This window comes from Spodoptera frugiperda, chromosome 18 (assembly GCF_023101765.2).
Source record: "Spodoptera frugiperda isolate SF20-4 chromosome 18, AGI-APGP_CSIRO_Sfru_2.0, whole genome shotgun sequence".
Taxonomy (NCBI): Eukaryota; Metazoa; Arthropoda; class Insecta; order Lepidoptera; family Noctuidae; genus Spodoptera; species Spodoptera frugiperda.
The window spans coordinates 5,476,693-5,497,855 of record NC_064229.1 but is presented as its reverse complement, the minus strand read 5'-3'; the positions used below and the strand labels follow the sequence as shown (position 1 = coordinate 5,497,855).

General features: G+C 36.0%; 1 protein-coding gene across 1 annotated transcript in view; it reads right to left on the bottom strand.

The window, feature by feature from the left end:
* The window catches only part of LOC118278020 (uncharacterized), a 94,666-nt gene that overhangs the window by 32,129 nt on the left and 41,374 nt on the right, over window positions 1-21,163 (bottom strand). The window contains exon 2 of the mRNA XM_035597074.2: window positions 2,078-2,328. Coding sequence (XP_035452967.1) covers window positions 2,078-2,295 — 218 coding nt within the window. The 5' untranslated portion in view covers window positions 2,296-2,328. The remainder of the gene's footprint in view (window positions 1-2,077; window positions 2,329-21,163) is intronic.

Below are 21,163 nucleotides of genomic sequence, written 5' to 3'. Positions count from 1 at the left end.
ACTGTGTAAGTGACGTTATCGGAGGCCCAATCCTAATTAAAAGGTCGGAAACGCAATGGGTTTGCGCATAATATGAATTTGTATATTTATAAACGCACTGATGAAACAAGAAAAAAACCCTATTGTGGAGTTAGGTTAAATCACATGAAAAAAAAAGATGAAACAACAATACCTAATTTCTTCATTAGAAACTGATTGGTAGACTTGTTATAATAATATATGTGTGCTCATATGCCATCTGTGTCTTATGTCACCAAGAAACCGAAACCACAACCATACAGACTATAAATTATAACCATTGTATGTGACTTTCAACGCATTGTTTTGAACAGAGAACAGTAGTAAATCCTTACCGTAGTTAACTAATAAATCATAAAGTTAAACTGGCACTAAAACTTGGCATCGAGATCTAACCGAACTGATTGCGTGTTTACGAATATTTCTGGTCACGAAACATGCCGTTATTAAGGGACCTACTAAGTACCTAAGTCATCGATCATCTGGCAGCCATGATGGATTACGATACCTCTCAATTAAGGCTTTTTGACCCCTTTTTATAGGTATTGTGTTTATATTGACGTTATCGGGGCTTATCGCTTGTTAAAGAGCGTGTATATTGAGATTTGTCAATTACCTACTGTAGGTGTATATTTTCGTTTTATTTATATTAAGTCAATCGGCTACCTTTTACTCAATTTGATTATAACTCAATTTAAAAATTGACAACCAGTGAACATTTTATCAACGATAAAATTTTTGTTTATCATTTGGGTAAAGTAGCGTAAAGTCGTGGTGGCCCAGAGGTTTAAGACTTTTCATGCATGAGAGTGCGGGTTCGAAATCTACCAACGGCAAGTACCAATGTGACTTTACTACTTTCTAATATTATTTAGACACCACTGACAAACGGTGAAGGAAAATATCGTGAGGAAACCTGAACTAATTATAAGTTTGAAATCGCCAATCTGCATTGAGCAAGCGTGGTGATTAATGCTCAAACCTTCTCCGTGTGAGAAGAGGGTTTGGTCGGCAGTTGACATTAATAAGCTGTTGATGTGATAGGCGGCACTGTAATTCAAAATCACAAATCTTTCCTAAATTACAATAATTCCATTCAGCAGTAAATTATCAAAACTTCACAGTATAACATCAATAAAATCAAGCTGAATGGAACACTTAAAACTTTTCATAACTGTAACACGATATGCACTTTGGAAATGTTTCAGCCATAATGAACGAGAACTTTATACTGTTTGGCCGACATCTTGGTTCTTTTGAGTCCAATTTTAAAATCTAGGTTATAGTTGAAATATTCTTGGTAGACGCTTTGAGGATGCGCGGAGAAGCATCGATGCATATTTCAAAGGAGATACCGTTTTACTAAACATGATCTGACACTCCTGTCTTGCAAGTATAGCAGAATGCTTTTCGTTTTATTTTAACAAATTTTATAAAGGGCAAAGGTTTCATTGTTGTTCGTTCGCATTGAATAGGATTACACTACTGGACCATTTTGAAAAATTCTTTCACCATTGGATAGTTTACTTATCAGGAAGTAAGATAGCCTATCTTTTATCCTGATATTCTTTAGAGAAATCTCTTAAATTCTACGCGAGTGAAGTCGCTGGCAGAAGTTAGTGAGCTTATGAAGCCGTTACTCATTTTACTTTGCGTTTGGTGCTTGCATATTTGATTCAAAATATGGAACAATCACAAAGATACGATGCGATAAAGTTAGAATATATGTGAAGCAATTTCCTACTTCTTAGGTTTATTATTGACTTATTTTTATTACGAATGCATAGTAAGCGAAATGGAATATGAACTTTTGATTAAATTTTCTCGATGCATATTTCCTTTAATATATTATGAAGGTATGTTAGAATTAACTCGATTGTCTTTTTATTAGGATTCAGAGTTGCATTTAAGTAAAGAGAGTCATCAAACTAAAATTACACAAGGATACTGTGTATTGGCAATACACAGGTAAAACAAAAGGTAAACTATAAACTACGTATTGGATCAAATAGCAAAAGTTTTCCTTATCAATCACAAACGTTCTTTCCTTCCAACTCACCTTTCTAAAGTCTCTTTCGAGCTATCACTAGCTTTAGAGAGTCTCCTCTCCCGTCTTAACGCGGCATCCTCACTCGGTGACTTTTCTGGTGGTAGCCTTAACTCCTTCTCACTCTTACTGCTGGACCTCGAGGACTTGCCTTCGTCCCCACTGTCTCTCTTCACGGATAGCTTCACGGGGGACAGGCTGCCAGGCTTGTCATGCTTCTTCACCTCCATACTGATGAGTAGGTGGCCGTCATCGTCGTCTTCCTTGAAAGGAGAAAGTTTGGTTCGTTAATCGTAATGATCGTGATAAAGTAGATTTTAAAGACGGGATTTATTTATTGCATAAATGTAACAGAGAAGGAATCATGAGTAATTTTTTATGGTATAAGTCGTCAAACGAGACGGAACACCTGATGGTAAGCAATCGCCACCGCCCATGGATAACCGAAACACCAGAGGCTTTACAAGTGCGTTGCCGGTCTTTTGGGGTTAGCAGTTTAAGGGCTGTTGGGGAATCAGGGATTCGGAAGGAGTGTAATTGGGTTTCCGGTAAACTTACTCACACAACGAAACACAAGCAAGCAAGCATTGTTTCTCGTTGGTTTTCTGTGAGGCCGTGGTATCACTCCGGTTGAGCCGACCCATTCGTGCTGAAGAATGGCTCCTTCCACCCTTCCCCACACTTACGTTTCTAGTAAACACGTGTCTAGTTTGATACGCAGGGCTCTAGTTAAATACTTTTGGTCATTACAATGTTAAAAAGGCTCTTGAAGGAGCACAAAGGTTGTAGACAACCCACAGAATCTAAAGCTCACCTCAGCCTTTGTTTTTTTTTTGCAGTTGCAGTTGTGAAAACACAACCTATTGGTTCAATTATTTTTATAATCCTACATAACGATCCAACAATTCAATATTTCATAAACGATCCGAAATAACGATCGTAATTAAATAAACATTACATTTTCATTTAAAATGCAAATACTTTACATAATGCGGAGATAAAATGTATCAGTAATATACGGACCGTGTTGATTTATTTCACAAATTAATTAAATTCTGCAATATTATTTTATTATTCCGTTATCGGTTCGAAATTAAGCTTCGTTTTGCTTTTACGATTGCAATTGAGCGTGTAAAGTAAATTCAGTTTATTGATTAAAATATTAATTGTTTGATACAAACATAATTATTTTGATCAAAAATGTAGGTATCAATATACCTAAATTATGAAAAAGGAATTGTCGGCGCTATTGGCGCGATGGCTAGGTAACCGGCTGTCGCGTAACGTGTAGCGGGTTTACATCCCACTTGAAGCAACTCTTTGTGTGATCCACAAATAGTGGTTTCAATGCTCACCCGTTTAAAAATATATATTAAGGAAGACACCTAAAATATCTGTTAAAATATCCAGAACACATTCTAAACCCTATAATTAATATGGTTGGAATTTTCGGCCTGTAGAACTACCCCTGAGAGAGATTACTTGTAAATACTTAAAACAATAGCTTGTGCCAGCAGCTTTGCCCGCAGTCCCGTGGGATAAAAAGTGTCCTATGTGTAATTCCAGACAATAACCTAATTCTGTTCCAAATTACATCGCGATCTTTTCAGCCATTTTGACGTTTTTGATTGAGTATCAAACTTACAAACATTCACATTTATAATACTAGTAAGATAACAGCTACATACTTGTATAATAACAAATCACAATGTTATGTTTATCTTACGCCATGTATATTGTATGGTGCACCATTAGCCAGTTATTTATTAAACCCATTATCTGCGAGTTAGGCTCGTTCCATATGGCAATAAACAGGATATCATTTTCCTAATATCTAATATGTTTTTAAGGGTGGAATCTTTAGGTGATTAAGACATAGGTCCATTTGTTTTGGCCATGATCGGGACCAACTTATGTGTTTTTCTTTTCGATCTATTCCGTGCGAGAAGAGGCTTATGGTCAGCAGTGACTTATTATTAGAGGAACAATGTTTTCCTTCACCATTTATCCAAAACATTATGTAAAAAAGTAGCTATGTCTCGATGGAGCTGCTTGTTCATCTCTAAAAAGTAATTATATCCGTGCCAAATCTAAGGTAATTGAGAGATATAAATGCGAAACTTTGTTTTCGCTTAATTTTGTATCTAAATGACTTCAAATTTTGAATTTTAAGTATGTGATTATAGCTTACTCAAAGATCCAGAAGTTCTCAAATTGGGGAATGAAAATGTATCATAATGGTTCCAATAGAAGATGGTACGTGTGTTTCGAGCACAACTTGGCGGGAGCACTGCCGTGCCTCTAGATAATACCTTCATATAGTTATACATACTCGTATATCTTATAGTCTTGACCATATTAATCTGTTCAGTAATCTTCTCATATGAATGCCTTCACCTGTATCTGCATCGAGTATGGTTACTGCACCAAGTATACGTAATATATACAGGTATACAGCATGATTGTGCATTCAGTTGCAATATATGGAGAGTAAAACAATAATGTCACTCTTTCAGACAGCGGTAGATGTAATAAAACGGTGTGAATGTAATGATTTCCTCATACTCTGTAGCGTCTTTGACTTTTAGTAGAGATAGATGAATATTGAAAATAAATCCATCGGATATATGAATATAAAGGGTTGTGCGAGATTTTAACCATTAGGTATTATGAACCAAAGAAATCAATGCGGCATTTCGTATTAGCAGTGCATAGTCTTGTTAAACGGCTTTGCGATTACGGCTAAATTGTCTACAGAAAGTAGTTAATCCAGGGTCAAAATATTGTTCAAGGGTTCTCAAGACTACATAATTAAGTACCCAAGTATGTAACCCATAACAAATGTAGCTCCAACAGCTCGTGTTGTAAAACAAGAATAACAAAGTACGTGTCTTTTATTACAATCTGTTTTATTAAAATAATATTCGAGAGAGGCCAGATTGTGTTCTGAATTATTGATACCTGATGTCGTGTGGCGGTTGGCTCACGTGGGATTAAGGGACTCTGTTTCCATACCACAGAGTATAACATGAATGGACTACTAACGTCAATGTGTGGTTTTAAAATTGGAATTGGAATGTTTTGCTTTTTTTTCTGTGTGGAAAGGTTTTTGTGAGGTGGGTTTCGAAATTGGAATTCTTTTGAGTGTTTATTGTGAAAACGTGAAGAGAGTTTTCGAGATATTGAGTTGGTTGTTGTGTGTCGAACAGATCTGATTCTTTCAAGTCTGTATATTAACATTTTTATTATAATTTATTGCTAAAGTTTGTCTGGACTTTAAAAGAGACTATGACCTCTGAGTTTGTTTCGGCATTTCTTCTCAGAGTAGTCGGATAGGAAATGCCGGCCTCATCTAGCTATTTGAAATATTGACGTGTAAAAGTATTATAAATGTTATAAATTTTATAACCTATTTACAGAAATAAATATCATTTATCATTTAAAGTATATATTAGCAAGTGTGTATTGTTCATTACAATTAACATCAAAACCATCTGAACTAATGTTCAGCAACATACGGACAAAATAAAAATCACAAGCAAAATTTACCTGTAACATAAACAAACGTACAGGTGCATACTTGGAGTGATTACTCCATTTACATACTACTCTGTAGAGTACCTTTATGGGAGGGAAGGAGGGTAGAGATTTATGTAGGCTGTATAAAAATACTGCGACTCTGACCCAGTTTCTATGAGATGTGCAGACATGTTGCATATCTTCTGCAAATTTCGGAATTGAATTAGCTTGGTTTAATGGCCCATGTCCTGATTTTGGTAGAAGATTGACATATTATTTTATGTCACAATTGTTGTTTCGGGTCTGGGTGTGATGTGTATGTGAAATTGTATGTCTGTACACGCACCCACGACACAAGAGAAAATCCTAGCCTCTAGCAACGATTTTAGTATAAAAAAATATTAGATTCCAAAATTAGAATAATTTTTACAGGCTTTTGTTTAACTGAATTTATCCCAATCTAAATTAATTAAAAATCACAGTTTACTCCAATTGTACTACTTGTTCCTATCTCCTTGTCCCACGAAGAAACACGACGTTACGACTGTCGACTTTAAACCAAATATTCAGCTAAAAAAAATACTGCTGCAGAGATTTTCTTATGTGTGCAGTAAATTCTAAGTAACACTACATTAGTTCTGCAGTACATGTGTGTGTGTGTGTGTGTGTGTGTTTATGTGTTATATGTAATTGGATAAGTTTTCACTTAGAAAGGAATGTTAGTTGGACGGAATGACGTGTGCTGCAGGCTGAAGCTGAAATATGTTTGCTTGCAGATTGTTCCGCTATCTAATGTTTCTTTGTTCACTCTTTACTTCTAATTGTTTTTGTTTTGTTGTTATTCGATTAACGGAGGTTTTAATGCTTGCTTGGTCGGTTACTTTTTTCCTTTGGCGATATTCATAGTTTGAGAAACGTGTGTATGTTTGGAAACTTATACCAAGCACACACATCACATCAGTAGTGTATAATTGGCCACTGCTGACCAAAGGCCTCTTCTCTCATGGAGAATTTTATTTAGATCTCTGAAAATTTGTGACACCTGAGTATCCTCAGTAATTCTTATTGTTGGACACATAAACAGTTAAGAATATGAAAATGTTTTTCTCATTTCTTGTGAGGACCTTTCTCATAGCCCTTACTCAAGTTCTAATTCATACAACAGATGTTTCCATCTGCCCAACTTCCCGGATTACTTAACATAAGTAAATAAGTACATACTTAATTTTTGTTTCGCACACAAAACTCCATAAGCATGAGCTAAAGTACAAAAAAGTACATTATACCCATCACATTAAGGATAAATGTTGATTGGAGTTTCTCGATGTCGAATATCGACCAATCAGTATTCACTATTTAAGCTGATTGTATCCCTCGGGCAAGTTCGGCAAAGTTCGTGAAAGTTCGTTACTTTAGGCAACACTTTAGTTATCGATACTAAAAGGAATTGTACCCGTTCAATGAATTGCCTGGAGATAAGTTTTATGTTTATAGACTTGTGTTTGTGTGTACAATGCTGCTTTAGTGTTGGGGACTTAATAAAGTAAAGCGAAAGGTATTATTGTTCTTTTTATTCAATACTGGCTTATGCCAACAGCTTCCCCCGCTAGAAAAAATTACTCCGCGTATTATTCCAGACAATGATCTACTTATGCATATTTGTAACAAATTTCATCCAAATCTGTCTAGTAGTTTCTTTGTGAAAGTGTAACACACATACATTCAAACATCCTCACAAACTTATAAAGTATAAAGTTCAGTAGTAGGATAGGATTATCTATAGTAGAGTTATCAAGCAATAGAATATGTGTCCATTGAGTAAGCAACTAACCTACCAAGCTGATCACAATAGGCTACCCTGACTAATTTTTATTTTAATGTCCGTCTTATAAATTATTTTAAAATATTAAACACATATGTTTTATTTTTATAAAGAAACAAATACTTCCGAAGATATAATTATCAATTTGAAATATTGCGATACGTCAATTCTAGGTATTTTTACACCCACGTAATTACTCCCACTCCTGAACCTAATTCGTTTTGTCTAAGTATTATTATTTTTACAATGTCACCATCCCTATTATGGGTAATACAACTTAAAATACTACACTATGATACCTTCGTTAATATAAAATAATAAAAACAAGTAATATCTCCCTTTTTCTTGGAACTGGTTGTACCAACGTTGTTCCTTCAGTTGTTAAAGTACTCGGGTATAATTTCCTAAGATACTGGGCGTATCTTGATACAAAAAGTTTACGCATTCAATACCAAAACTTGGTTGAAGTATCAGAGTGTAGCTCATTGTTTGAATAAATGGGCTACAAGACTTTAGAGTTGTGGAATTAGTTTACTTAAATATAATGGTTAAACAAAATGCCTTCCGTGCATTAAGGGTTAGCGTTGTTGGATATCTTGTTATCGATCTTTAGCATCCGATTGTTAGCATCTGGTACACAATCTTAATGTTGATGACCATACAATATTATTTATATTTTTCCTACAACTACATCAATTATTAGTATCTAACGTAAAGGCTTTTAGAGCTGCCGACAACGTAACGGGTTACCATGGGGTTACCCGAGCTCCGGCTCAATACAGGAGTAGGAACGGAATGGTTTTTAGTCAGTAAGAGTCTGATACTCCCTCTCGCCTCACCTTAGGTGGGAGAAGTCATTGGATGGATTTCCCCCCTCAAAGAATAGCTCTATTCTACCAATCGAGCTCTTTTTTGAAGGGGAAAATCCATCCAATGGCTTCTCCCGCATTAGCCATTTAACATACTTTAACCATATTTTTTGTGTATTACTTGTTTAAACATCGTTTTAATAGAAGGCAAGCCAATGAACACAAATCTAAGCCCTGTACTGAGAAGATCGACAACGCCAGTAAAATGTTCTAACACGAAATGGAACCTGAGATCTTGTGTTTGGCATTATGCTTGCGAACCGACTAACGAGGGCTCTATGTAAATACGGTCTATTGTAATATGTTCCTGTTTCCAAATATACAAGGCCCTTAGTAGGGACGTCCAATTAGGTGCCTGCGTACATATTTCTTTGTTATTTATTTTGGTATTAAAATACCAGACCAATTATTTAGGGTTTCATTATTGTAATGGATATTTTTGTTCTGGTTGCGTACTTACAGACCAACATTTATCGCCCTAAATAGAGATAAATTAAAGAAGGGCCAAATTAAAAGTACCTATAAGCGATAAGTATGCATAAAAAGACTGATGACTATTGATGAAGCAAAAGAAGTATGTAAGATTCGTAGCAATAGGCGTTCCATTGTCTACTACTGTACTTCCTGTGCTAAAAATAAGCTCAATGTAATGTTACCCTGAAAAATTCTCAGTTTACATAAAAAAGAACCAAAATATAATAATAATATAAAGATACCGGTCAGAATTGAGAACCTCCTCCTTTCTGGGAAATTGGTTATAAAAAATATACAAAGATTTAAAAATTAAATCCGTATTACGTAGAATTACAATGTTAATCTGAGGCTTGTAATTGTCACGTTTAATTTTAATATAGGTTGGTATAATGGCATCAGGTTCCTAATTCTGTTTCATTTCCACAAAAGGATAACAAAACTTAATTAACAGTAGGTAGGTTGGTTTCGTATTATTTTTACATTTGTATGTTATTAAAATGTGGGTGAAAGAATAATGAAATACAGTCTACTTTACATTTTAATGCGGTGCAGCTGTTTTTTCTTTGTTGGAACAAAAGAGAATTAATTTTATTAAGTGTAATATTTTTACGTGGTTTTGTTGTTAATCCAGAGCAAGAAGTTTTATGTTCAATTCACGGGTCGACCTAAGTACTTATGTAGGCTTTGGTATCAGGGTTTTGTCGATTAGTCGATTTTTTCTCAGTAATAATAAGGCTTTTAAAATTGTGCAAATATGACAAGAGATTCCACCACTTATAACGTGGGGCTCATAGCATATACTGGTGAAAAGTGAAGGGTATAGATGAAAAGTGGACTGCACACGCTGCTCATGATGAAGAATCCCTTTGTTGAATCGAAACTAGTAAAAGTTTCCTCCATGTGCGTGAATAAACCGTGATTATTAGTTAATTATATGTTTTGTCGACTACACATGACTTTAGAGGTCAAATGGTTAACCGAAACCACAACCGCAGTACAACAATTCAGTAATTATCTCGTACATTTTGTTGTCTGATTAGATTCGTATCCAGAATATTCGATTGGACGTGTGAACTACAGGCTGACTATATCCAGACCTCACATTATCTTTATTGCGCTGTTTGCTCTGTTCACCACGAACAGAAATACTAATTAACGAACGGTATTAACAGTAAAACACATATTACCTACGTGAATATCTAAATGGCATGATTTTTCGAATTAGGATTTGAATCAGGTCGACTGAAGATTTTTTATCAGATGTACCCGTCCTTGGTGATTCCTGTCAACTCCCTACACGTTATCCTGGTAAGTTTGTACTTTTCTACCGCTGATAGTTACGAGATTTTGTTAAGACTGCACTGGTATCTGCAGCGAAGATCAAACAACACCATGTGTGTGTTCCATATTGTGCAGAGCAATACTGTAGTTGTACTTCTCCTTTTCCTCTTTTTGATTTCAGTTCTAGAATTTTTACATAATTTTAATTAGACTCAGACGAATCTGTAATTGTAATTTTACATTTTGTGCTACCAGTAAATACTTAATGCAATCAAGACAAAGACACATTTACAATGGGGACAAAAATATCTAGAAAATCGACCTATTAACATTGGAATCAGATATTTCCAATACTAAGTACAAATAAACAAGGATTGTTCACAGCAAATGCGCTGCGGTTTCGCCACTGGAAATCACATTTCCGAAGGTAATTTGCACTGAGATGCGGCCAACTGATTACATACATAATGTACCAGTAATACATACATTTACACACGGACTTCTTGTAAAAAATACCTTCTTACTGTATTTAGGTGTCTTAATGTATTTAGGTGAAAATGAAGTTAGGGTGGATAAAATTGCATATTATGATTGTGACATTCATTTATGTTATGCGTTCCATGTAATGAAATGCGAATTGTGACAGTTAATTGCTGGAATTGAAATATTAGAGTTCACCACCGTAAAACGGGGTAAATAGATACTAAAGAGAAGTGAATAAAGGAGTGAAATGTTGTGAAAATGTCTTAACATCTATTCACCACATTTCTGTGTCTATTCACCTCGCTTTATCGTATATTCTCCACACACCAAAGCTGGGTTCGAAATCACAGTTTAAAAGATTCACGTTTATCAGAGAACTTTGCTAGTCTGCATTTAATATAGCACCACCCTCTAGCTACAATTAACTTATATATATACCTAATAGCAAATATATTGTGCCTAATCCCTCGGGGATGAAAACATATTATTAGGTATGTAGTCTAGTAAGTAATTAGCTGAGCCCGACGAACAATTAAGAAAATGTGGTAGTAAATTTCAAAGCCTACCACGCATCTTCTTACCTCCGGGAATAAAGGCACGAACCAAATATACCACAATATATAAGAATTTATATTAAAAAGAAAATGAGAAGTACGATAAATGTTTCACTCGGCTTTTATAGTCTCAGTCATTAGATAAAGCTAAAGCAAGGTGACAGGAGAAGTGAATGAAATAATAATATGGTAAGCAAGTAGGTCGGGTTGGCTAGCCTGTCTCGCTCAGCTTCATACAACATTAATGTTCATTGTCTTGCTGCTCGACGGATTGGCCGCAGACGATTTTTATTTTATGAAAGCTGTTTAAATAGATTTTGTAATAGAGAATAGTGATTTGTTAATGTTTAATAGCGTATATGTATATGGATCAACATCGTCATTAAGATGTTCACAACTGAACCCAATGATTTTTATACCAAACAGTTTGAAGCATCTTGCAATCAATGGCGTCGTGTGAGCCTTAAATAATTTTGTATTCAATGAGAAATGGGGTCTCCAAGAAGTTATCTATAAAATAAACATACTAATATGTATTATAAATGCGAAAGGTTGTATGTTTGTTTGTTTGTTTGTTACTCCTTCACGTCAAAACGACTGAAGAGATCGAGATGAAATTTGGAACAGGAGTAGATTATGGTCTGGAATAACACATAGGCCACTTTATATTCCACAAGAACATGGTCGAAGCCGCCGGCAGAAGCTAGTGTAGAATAAATATTAATATTATTATAATATTCGTGTCTCTAATGATTATTACAAATAACATCAAAATTATAGTAAAAATACTATCAGTAATGACAATAATACTCATCGGTTTTTAATTGAAATTGATATAGTGACACTATTACGCGATCGAAGCACCATTAGTCGACATTAAAAAGATTACTGCGATTGGAATCAAATGAAATCTAGGGCAGTATGGAAATCAATAGAAAACGAGGGTTATTTTTGTACCCGTTCTACTGTGGATATTTTATTACTACAATAGTCACTGATTGTTGCATTGGTCGACAGAGTTGGTTGGTAGAGCGATAACTGTTGAGTTGATCGCAGATTAGACTTAACACTCTAGGCATTACCCTTACTCTTCCCGCGGGCGCTATAGGAGTCAACTAAGGGACTAAACATTTGACAGAGACCAGGCAGCGATGTCTGATAACTGCAATCTCTAATCCTCTTATTAAGAGTACAGTGCATGGCAGACCTTCTTATGTAAATGAAACTCATAGCCCAGACTGCCTAGAGGGTTACTGGGGAGTCGATCGACATCGAAAAGCAGGAGTGGGAACGGGGTGGTTTTTTAGTCAGTAAGAGTCCTTCTCGTCTCGCCCAAGGCAGGAGAAGTCATTACATGATTTTCCTCCCGCACCAAAAATGGGTGAAATGCATGGCAGACCCCTAGGTTTATGTTAATTAAAAATAACATAAACCTTCCAGTACACGGTATTTTAATGGTATTCTAATTAAATACGTTTCTTAAATAAACCTACAAAAGCTACTCAATAACATTTAAAGAAAATTCAAGTACAATACCAATATAAACAAACTATGGACGCTTCATTATTAGATCCATTTACATAAATTCTAACTAGTGGGGGTTAATAAAAGGAAATTATTCGTTGGAGCGAAACATTTGGCGTGAAGCCATTCTGTTCCCGTTTTGTACACTTTTGTTTATTTGTAGCTTTGTAGACTGGATCCTATATCGACGCTGGAAAGGCAAAATGTATTAACCGCCATTATGTGAATTGTTCAGTAGAGCGATTTGAAGTTTCAAATTTTGCAAAAAAAATCATAACTAATTAATTACTGGAGCTTTTTCATTGAAACTCAAAATAGTTATTACGAATAACGTTTACTATGAAATGTAATAATAGAAAATAATGTAAGTGTCTTCGTGTCCAAGATTTTGGAGTTAATACAATGCAGGCCATAATCTTGGTTAGGTAAAATTGACTTAAGTCAGTTGACCGTACTCACCGTGTCCAGGTAAAACATGTTTTAACGAACAAAAAGCTGCATAAATGAGCTAGATAAAATGTGTTATATTCTGTACAGCATACTAACACGTCTAAGTAAAATGTTTTATCAGGCCCGGTCAAGTCAGACCATGAAAACTAAAATGTCTTATCTTGCATCAAGCTAAAGTTTTCGCTGGGCTTTAAGTATTATCTCACAATATTAATGAATAATGGAAGTTACGGGTAAAACTAAATAACGCAAAAAAATTTTTTAAAAGGACTTTTCATCGCGAAATGAAGAAAAAATATAAACCACTTACTTCTGAGATCAATCAGTCTTAAAAAAACCGGCCAAGTGGGAGTCAGACTCGCCCATGAGGGGTTCCGTAGCAGCAAGTAGATGGCACAATATAAAAGTTATAAAATAACTTCGTTATACATAGTGTTTGTATGAATGACAAAGTTATATTTGCGTTTTTTGAAAATGCACTTTTTTATTACGTTTGATGGGTCGACGTTTAGCCGCTATCTTGCCTGGTGGTAAGTGATGACGCGGCCTACGATGGAGCACGTCTGCCCATAACCAACCTATTCACTCGGGCCTTGAAAACACCCAGGTTATACCCATCAGGAAACACAGACTCCGGCAAAGAATCCCACTCTCTAACAGTTCGCACATGGAAGCTTGGAGTGAAGCGCTTCCTGCGAGTGGGTGGGATATCTACCATGAAACGGTGACGCCTCGCCGATTGTCTTGTGGTTCGATAATGGAAAGGACTCGGGGGAATCAAGTTGTGCAATTCCCCCACACACTCTCCGAAATGTATCTGGTAAAAAACGGAAAGGCTTGCAACCTTGCGCCTGTGTTCAAGGCTTTGAAACCGGGCCTCTACAAGCGCATCATCATTGATGAGCTTCTTGGCACGCTTTTCGATGTTTTCTAGCGCTTTGATCTGGCATTTAGCCGAGCCGTCCCAAAGGTGAGAACAGTAATCCATACATGACCGAACCTGCGCTTGGTACAGGCTCAGCAGTTGTTTCGGTGTGAAGTACCGTCTCACCCACCAGAGGATACCCAACTTTCTACCAGCCAGATGCGCCTTCGACTCTATATAAGAGCCGAAGTTTAGTGTAAGCGATAAAGTTACGCCCAGAAGCTCAAGATGATCCGATCCGCACGCACGGGTCTGGTTCTGGTCGGGCGGCGAGCTACCCTTGCTCGCCGTCCGCAGACCCGCACTTACGGTGGCCGGAGATCGTCCCGCGATCCCCGACGCCCGGAGTGTCTCACGCGACGGCTGGAACGTGAGAAGGTTTGTTCTCTCACGCGCCCCGCCTTCTCCGTAGCTAGCATGACTGCTTCGCAAAAGGTGGAGACGGCATCCCAGTCCCCCTCGCTCCGAACCATGGCCTGAACCAGTGACGGGCGCGAGAGGTCACCGTCGCCGACCACATCCCTGAGGACTTGGCGGTGCTCAGCCCATACAGGACACACCGCCACCGTTCACGGACGAGTTCTATTAGTATTATTTCTGAAAAAGTAATAATGATATCTCGTTCAAACCAATTTTTTTTGAAAGTTTCAAATGAAATTTACAGCATATATTTTTTTTTTTAGTTTTGTCCCTCCCATATTTTAAATGTTAGAGAGGGGGACACTCATTTTTCTACTTTGGAAACGTCTATCTTTCAAACAATTGATTTTAACGAAAAATGGTTTTAGGAACCTTAATGTCTTTTTTAAAGTATTATCGATAGACACCCATCACGAATAGGTTGAAACTTTTTAAATCAGTTCCATGTATGGGGTGCCCCTTTTAATTTATTAATTGTTATTCGAAATCCAAATAGCGGTTACCAGAATACATCAACCTACAAAGTTTCACCTATGTAGGCCCAACAGTTTTGCCATTTTGGTGCGGAACATGGAAAGGCAATACTTTTAAGTATACCTAGTAGAGATCAGATATCACAAGTTAATAGGTACACTTGTACTTAGACTTATACTAATCAAATACAAAATGAAAAACAATCAGACTTTGGAAACATATTCAAGACATAGATAACATGAAACTTCATCAACATCTTTTGTATCAGTATTAATCTTATAAGTGTAAAATATAATCTCACTTAATGTTATATTGAAATAATGACTGCCTCCTTGGCCGAGTGGTTGCAAGTGCGATTACTGGGCAAGGGCAATACCCGGGTTGGGCGAATTATTGCTGGGCTTTTTTCGGTTTTTCGAAAATTTCTCAGTAATAGCATGGAATCTAGAAATGTGTCCGATGTATGGCAATAGGCTCACCTATTACATGGGACTTACAACATAAATTGTGAAAAGTGGGTGTACATTATACAGTGGCGTTACGAGGCATAATGTGCACCGCTGCCTATCCCTTCGGGGATAAAGAGCGTGACGATATAATAATAAAAAATAATCACATTTTGGAAAATTAAAAATCTTCTTCTATATCAACATCTTCTATATCAGTATCTGGTAAATTCTTTTTGGCATTACACGTTTGCAAACTAAGGTACTCCTCATATTTACGAACAGTGTATTGCGACAGCGAGCGTGAACTCCCTCGTCGACAGCGCATGGGTGACTGAAGCGCCCGCGCAATGCTCTCGGCCCTGATTAACAGCCGCGGTCTCGGTGAATTACAGTCTTGAACTACCGTCTAACCACCATAGTTTGGTATTTATCAATCTTTTTGGGAGGGTTAACTCACAAATGCAATTAATTTTACATTAGGTAAATTAATTTAAGTGCTACAAACACATTAGAATAGCTTCAGGTAAAATTGTATTATCAACCATTTTAGTAATAAAATGTTTTGGATAAAATTGTTTTAACGTCCAAATAATTGTAACATGCAGAAAAGTAAAATGTTTTAAATGCAAAAAACATATATTTTATTTACAAGTAAATTGACTTATGTTTAGATTTTATAATAATTGCCAATCTGTAAAATGTTTTATTGCGTTACTTTTTAGAAAAATGGAAAGGTAAAGAGATTTAAAACCAATCTAGTTGTAAACTTAAGCAGGTATAAATGACTTATCAATAGTTTGTTACTATCATGTACGCTTTATGAGCCAAAGTAAAAAAATGAATGGACTTAAAACAAAAAAATATACGAAAAAGTCTAAAATCACCGGTGTATTAACCGCCATCAAAGTGCTCAAATTAAGGCGAGACATAGACCATTCGAAAGAGAAAAATCAGGCGATTCCAACGGTATATATAACTCATTTTCAACCAAAGTGGCGCTTAATACATTTTGCCTTTCCAGCGTCGATATGTAATGTAGTACTAGTATACTTTGTACATATAAAATACGATGAATAACAGCGGTCATTTTGAAACTAAAGTTTGAAAAGAAACCTGGAATTGTGCCCGGTCCGGTATTTGGCAATTAGCTCATTTCTAGCTACTACTTACATAATTGGCAGTAAAGGTATGTTTCACATGATAAGTGAGAGAAAGACATACATGAGACGATCGATGAACAAATCAATGGATGATGTCATAAATTCTACATCGCATGTGAAGTTTACATGCATAGAAATACTAACAAACAACTGCCGGGCAGAAAGCCCTCCAAGCATGATCACCTGGCCTGGTTGCAGGATCTTCCTTTTGTTAGAGAACTTTACACTGAGATCTCTAACTATGTATGATATATCATATATTATATATCATACTATTAGGTAATCACTACTTTTTATGTACAGTAGCACAGCTATGATGTATGTATAATAGGTATAGGTAAAAAAATAAAAATTTACTCAGTACATTACTTACTATACTAAATAAAATACTTAGTTTTTAACCAAGCCATATTTTCTTGGTCTGTCCAGTAGCCAACTAATAGTGACTGTCTCTGTAATGAATCAATCTTAATTTTCTTACCTGCTTGGTGAATAAATGTGTTGACTGTACGTGTGTAATGAGATGTGAGAAAAACAATCAGATAATGACCGAATGATAGAATTAGAGTCAGAACTGTAACTCAGATAATTACTTACTGGAAGAATTACATTGCCGTACCTTCCCCTATTATTATTTTAGGTAATAACAATAACATTTGTTTTTATCTGAAAATATTAGCGAAGGAACTCGGCACTCGCTACTAAATTCAACATGGCCGTGTTCGTTTGCATAAAAAGATAAAAATAAACGCTCGTCCATCCGTATGTGCATTCAATGAAAAACAGTTGAGTGAATTTCGATCTGGTTTCGTGGAATACGTAAAAAAAGCGGTTCGCTTTTTCCGGGGAGTCATGTTCTGGCTTTTAACACGTAAAAACTCGGTGGCTATATTCGTTTTCACGTCACGTTTTCGAGTTTGACAAAGAAAATCAAACGGCTACCGACTACCGACAACAATCTCGGAACTTTAATCTGTTTTCACTCACTCCGACAAAGTTTTGAGGAAAAATACTTCGCAGAATCCAAAATTTGATCAGAGTTTATTTGCGATATAATTTTCTTTATGAACAGTTCAATTGGTGATTGATAGAATTCTCCTGGAGCTGTATTGCCGGTGGCTTCCATTCCACTTCAGTTGTCATTCAGTCTCAGGTAGCGTCCCTAGCCTGTCAGTGTCGGACCGCCACCGCATTAAACATTTACGTAATACAGAGAAATTCTGTCTCAGCCATCTTAAAATAGACGATCTGCGGGTCCCTTTTGTATTTCCCAGAATTCAATTCGTTCGAGCAAAGATATCGAGTCGAAACAAGAAGGAGGCGGAGTAAAAATATTGTAGCTGACTCCTACAGTCTTACTATGCAAATGGTTCCGAGAGAATAACAGAAAAAAAGATCTGTAACCTTAATATCCATTTAGTAGTAAAATACGCAATTCTATGTAAATTCAAGTCTTGGAGAATAAGTTTTTTCATAACGCTCGAAGAGAATAATCGTAGAATTAATGCTCCAAGAACAAATTAATATTAGAGAACTTGTCGCTGACAGAGCTTTGAGGACAAAATAATTAATCTGTGTTCGAATTATCCTTACAATCACGAGGGAAGTTAATTACGTAAGGTGCTAAGATCACACAAGTATATAATCTGTGGTGCACGGCAGTGTTGGTGAGTACATGGGAGCAATAGTTTAATTAAGTTGGCAACACCGGCCTCATGTCAGATAATAATTAGCGCGCACCGGCTGGCTCACTCCAACTTGGATCCAAATGGGATCAAGTTTTGATGTACGTGCACAGGATCATACTTGTGCCAATTATGAATTAGCTGAGAGTCAGCTTTTCATCAGATGAAACAACTTCGTTATTCATTGGTATACTACGATTCTCAAGTTTTATTTCAAACTAGCTTCTGCCAGTGGACTCGCCTGCATTCCCGTGGTATAAAATGTAGCCAATGTGTTATTTCAGACCATAATGTATCCCTGTTTCAAATTTCATCCCAATCCCTTCAGTCATTTTGACGTAAAATAAACTTTCGCATTAATAATATTAGTGGGATTGATTCTCATTACTCGCAATAAGTTTGTATACAATTTAACTATGTCTGAGATATTTTCTTATAAATCATAATAGTTTAGATGATGACAAAAAGGTTCAGGTTTATCAGAGAGCTCTACTGAAATCAATAAAAATACCCATTAAAATAAATCATAGAAACGAACGTTGATTCTGTCGTTCTAATTACTATATTTTCGAAACCCTTTTTGAATAGAACTCACTATCCAATCAACACACCCTGTTTAACCTAAGTGGGTACAACTAGGACTAGTGTACCAATTCAATATTGTAACTGTAGAAGATCGTAAAGCTGGCAATTTATGCAGGCGACCGTTATGTCACATGTTGCGGGGAGAGGGTTAAAACCGCTTTGTCACCGGTTGCCTGACTCCAGATATTGTACAGGTAAGACAAACACAAACATGTTGGTAGACACAGACATACACCTGTACTGTTATGTAAATAGAACTGACAGACGCACGTGGAGTTGTGTCTGTAATTTGGTATTGGAATTTCTGTCTTATATTTTTGTAATATAGTTGGAAATAATAATAAGGTAAACTAAATATCTTACTTATATTTTATGTTTAAATGTGAATACATCAACAATAGGTCCAAAAAAGTATTAAAAATTACGTTTAAAAAGCGACTTCCATGAAATAAGAATCAAAAAGTAACTAATATTCATTATACTGCCTGTGTCTACCCACTGCTAATTTAGAAGTCGGTGTCACAATGTACTATCTATGTACGATGAGTAGGTATAGGTTGTATCGCTAAGTTATATTTTGTTATGGGCCTCCTCCTTTTTGAGAAGTCGATTAAAAATAATACTTTTTTCTTTAATGTAGTTTTTCTCGGTGTGATTTTAAAAAATTGGTTTAGCAGCTTTTAGTTGTAATCGACCAATAGATAAAAAGTTTTCTCATAGATAAATGAATACGATACTGTTTACTTATATTGTGTATATGACATCACATATGTAGGTACACCTATATTTACAGCAGGTAACACACAAATATCAAAGAGGTTTATGCCTTTGTACCCTCTTGTCTGTGGGAGTAGTCTAGCTGTGTTGTGTTTGTGTGTTGTTTATCCAATTGTTTGTTTGTTGTGAAGTTTCTACGAAATATCGGTCTTTGAATTAATTCCTCGGGTCAGGTAATTACGTAATTTGCGGTACGTTAATGATTTGTGTTTGGATTCTACGAAATGTAACTCAATATGTACGAGGCTATGATCACTTTCATGTAGAGATTATTTTTCTCTTGTGTTGTGGGTGCGTTTACAAGCATACATGTTGACATACACATCATACTCAGACCCGCAACAACAATTTGTGGATCACACAAAGATTTTTTGATCCCTTCAGCTGTTTTGACGTGATTGAGTAACAAACATACACACAAACAGACAAACACATAAACTCACAAACTTCCGCATTTATAATATTAATGAGATAGTAACATTACTAAGAATACAATTACTAGCCGATCCTAAGCTACTTGACCCGCATATAAAGCAAAGCTAAGTCACGTCCACAACACCGAGGCGAGCACCGAACTTGGCACTTTTGTGTGCACATGTAATATGCATGACTGTGTTGTAGTGGGTACCTTATCACCACTGTGACGTCTTAAGTAGAGTAATGTAGTGCTCTAGACTGTATTGTACTGTCTAGCTTTGTGTGGCATTTGCAAGTGAGATCTTTTAAAAAACACATGACAAATGACAGATGACAGAAGTTGCACATAGACGATCGACGAACGATTCGTACATATCAACGGATGACGTCATAAATCTTACATCGTCCATGTGAAGTTTACATGTGATTTAACATGTAAAGAAAATCCCAATACACATCTATTGGGCAGAAAGCCCGCCAGACAAGATCACTTCGCCTGGTCGGTGATATCTCCTTTTCTTAAAGAACCTTTACTCTCTGTTCCCTAAAAGTTCTTATGTAAATGGCAGATTTTGAACGTATTATTTGGTGTATTTTTGTTCTTCAAAGGGAAAGTCTAAATATAACTCGTCTTTAGCTAGTGTAGACTAAAACTACGTAATATGGTGTGAGGTATATTGGGAATTACGGAGAATTTTCGAAATTCTTATAACTTGTTGTGTCTGGTATTGCACCCAAGCGTACCAATATGACTTATTCGTGTTTGTATGTTAGTAGACAAACTATCCGTAGGTATTATAATGGGCGCAATAACTAATGTTAAGCATATCTATGTATTTATACTTCCATCTAGTTACAACTATTTCAAATTTTAGCTTTGTAGTAAAGTGTAATAACCGAATTAGGCAATAAATCTGTTCCTGCCGAGAATCAAAGTCTTAAACAAATTGATTTTAAGAAACAATTAAGTTGATTTAAAATGCGATAAAAGGAATTTCCCACGGCAGCAACGAAGCACGGACTCACGCTCTAATTGATGTGATTAAAGATTTATAGATAGAAAGCTAGGAATCTCCAGAGTCTAGTCTATGTAGACCGAATGAATTTAGCTCAAATTGTGAAGGAGAAAATCTGCTTAAATAATTCAGTGTTTGTAATCATTAGACTGTCTTCAGTCAGAAGCTTTCAATGTTTGGATTGTTAATTAGTAGTTTTAGTTGAATATTAATG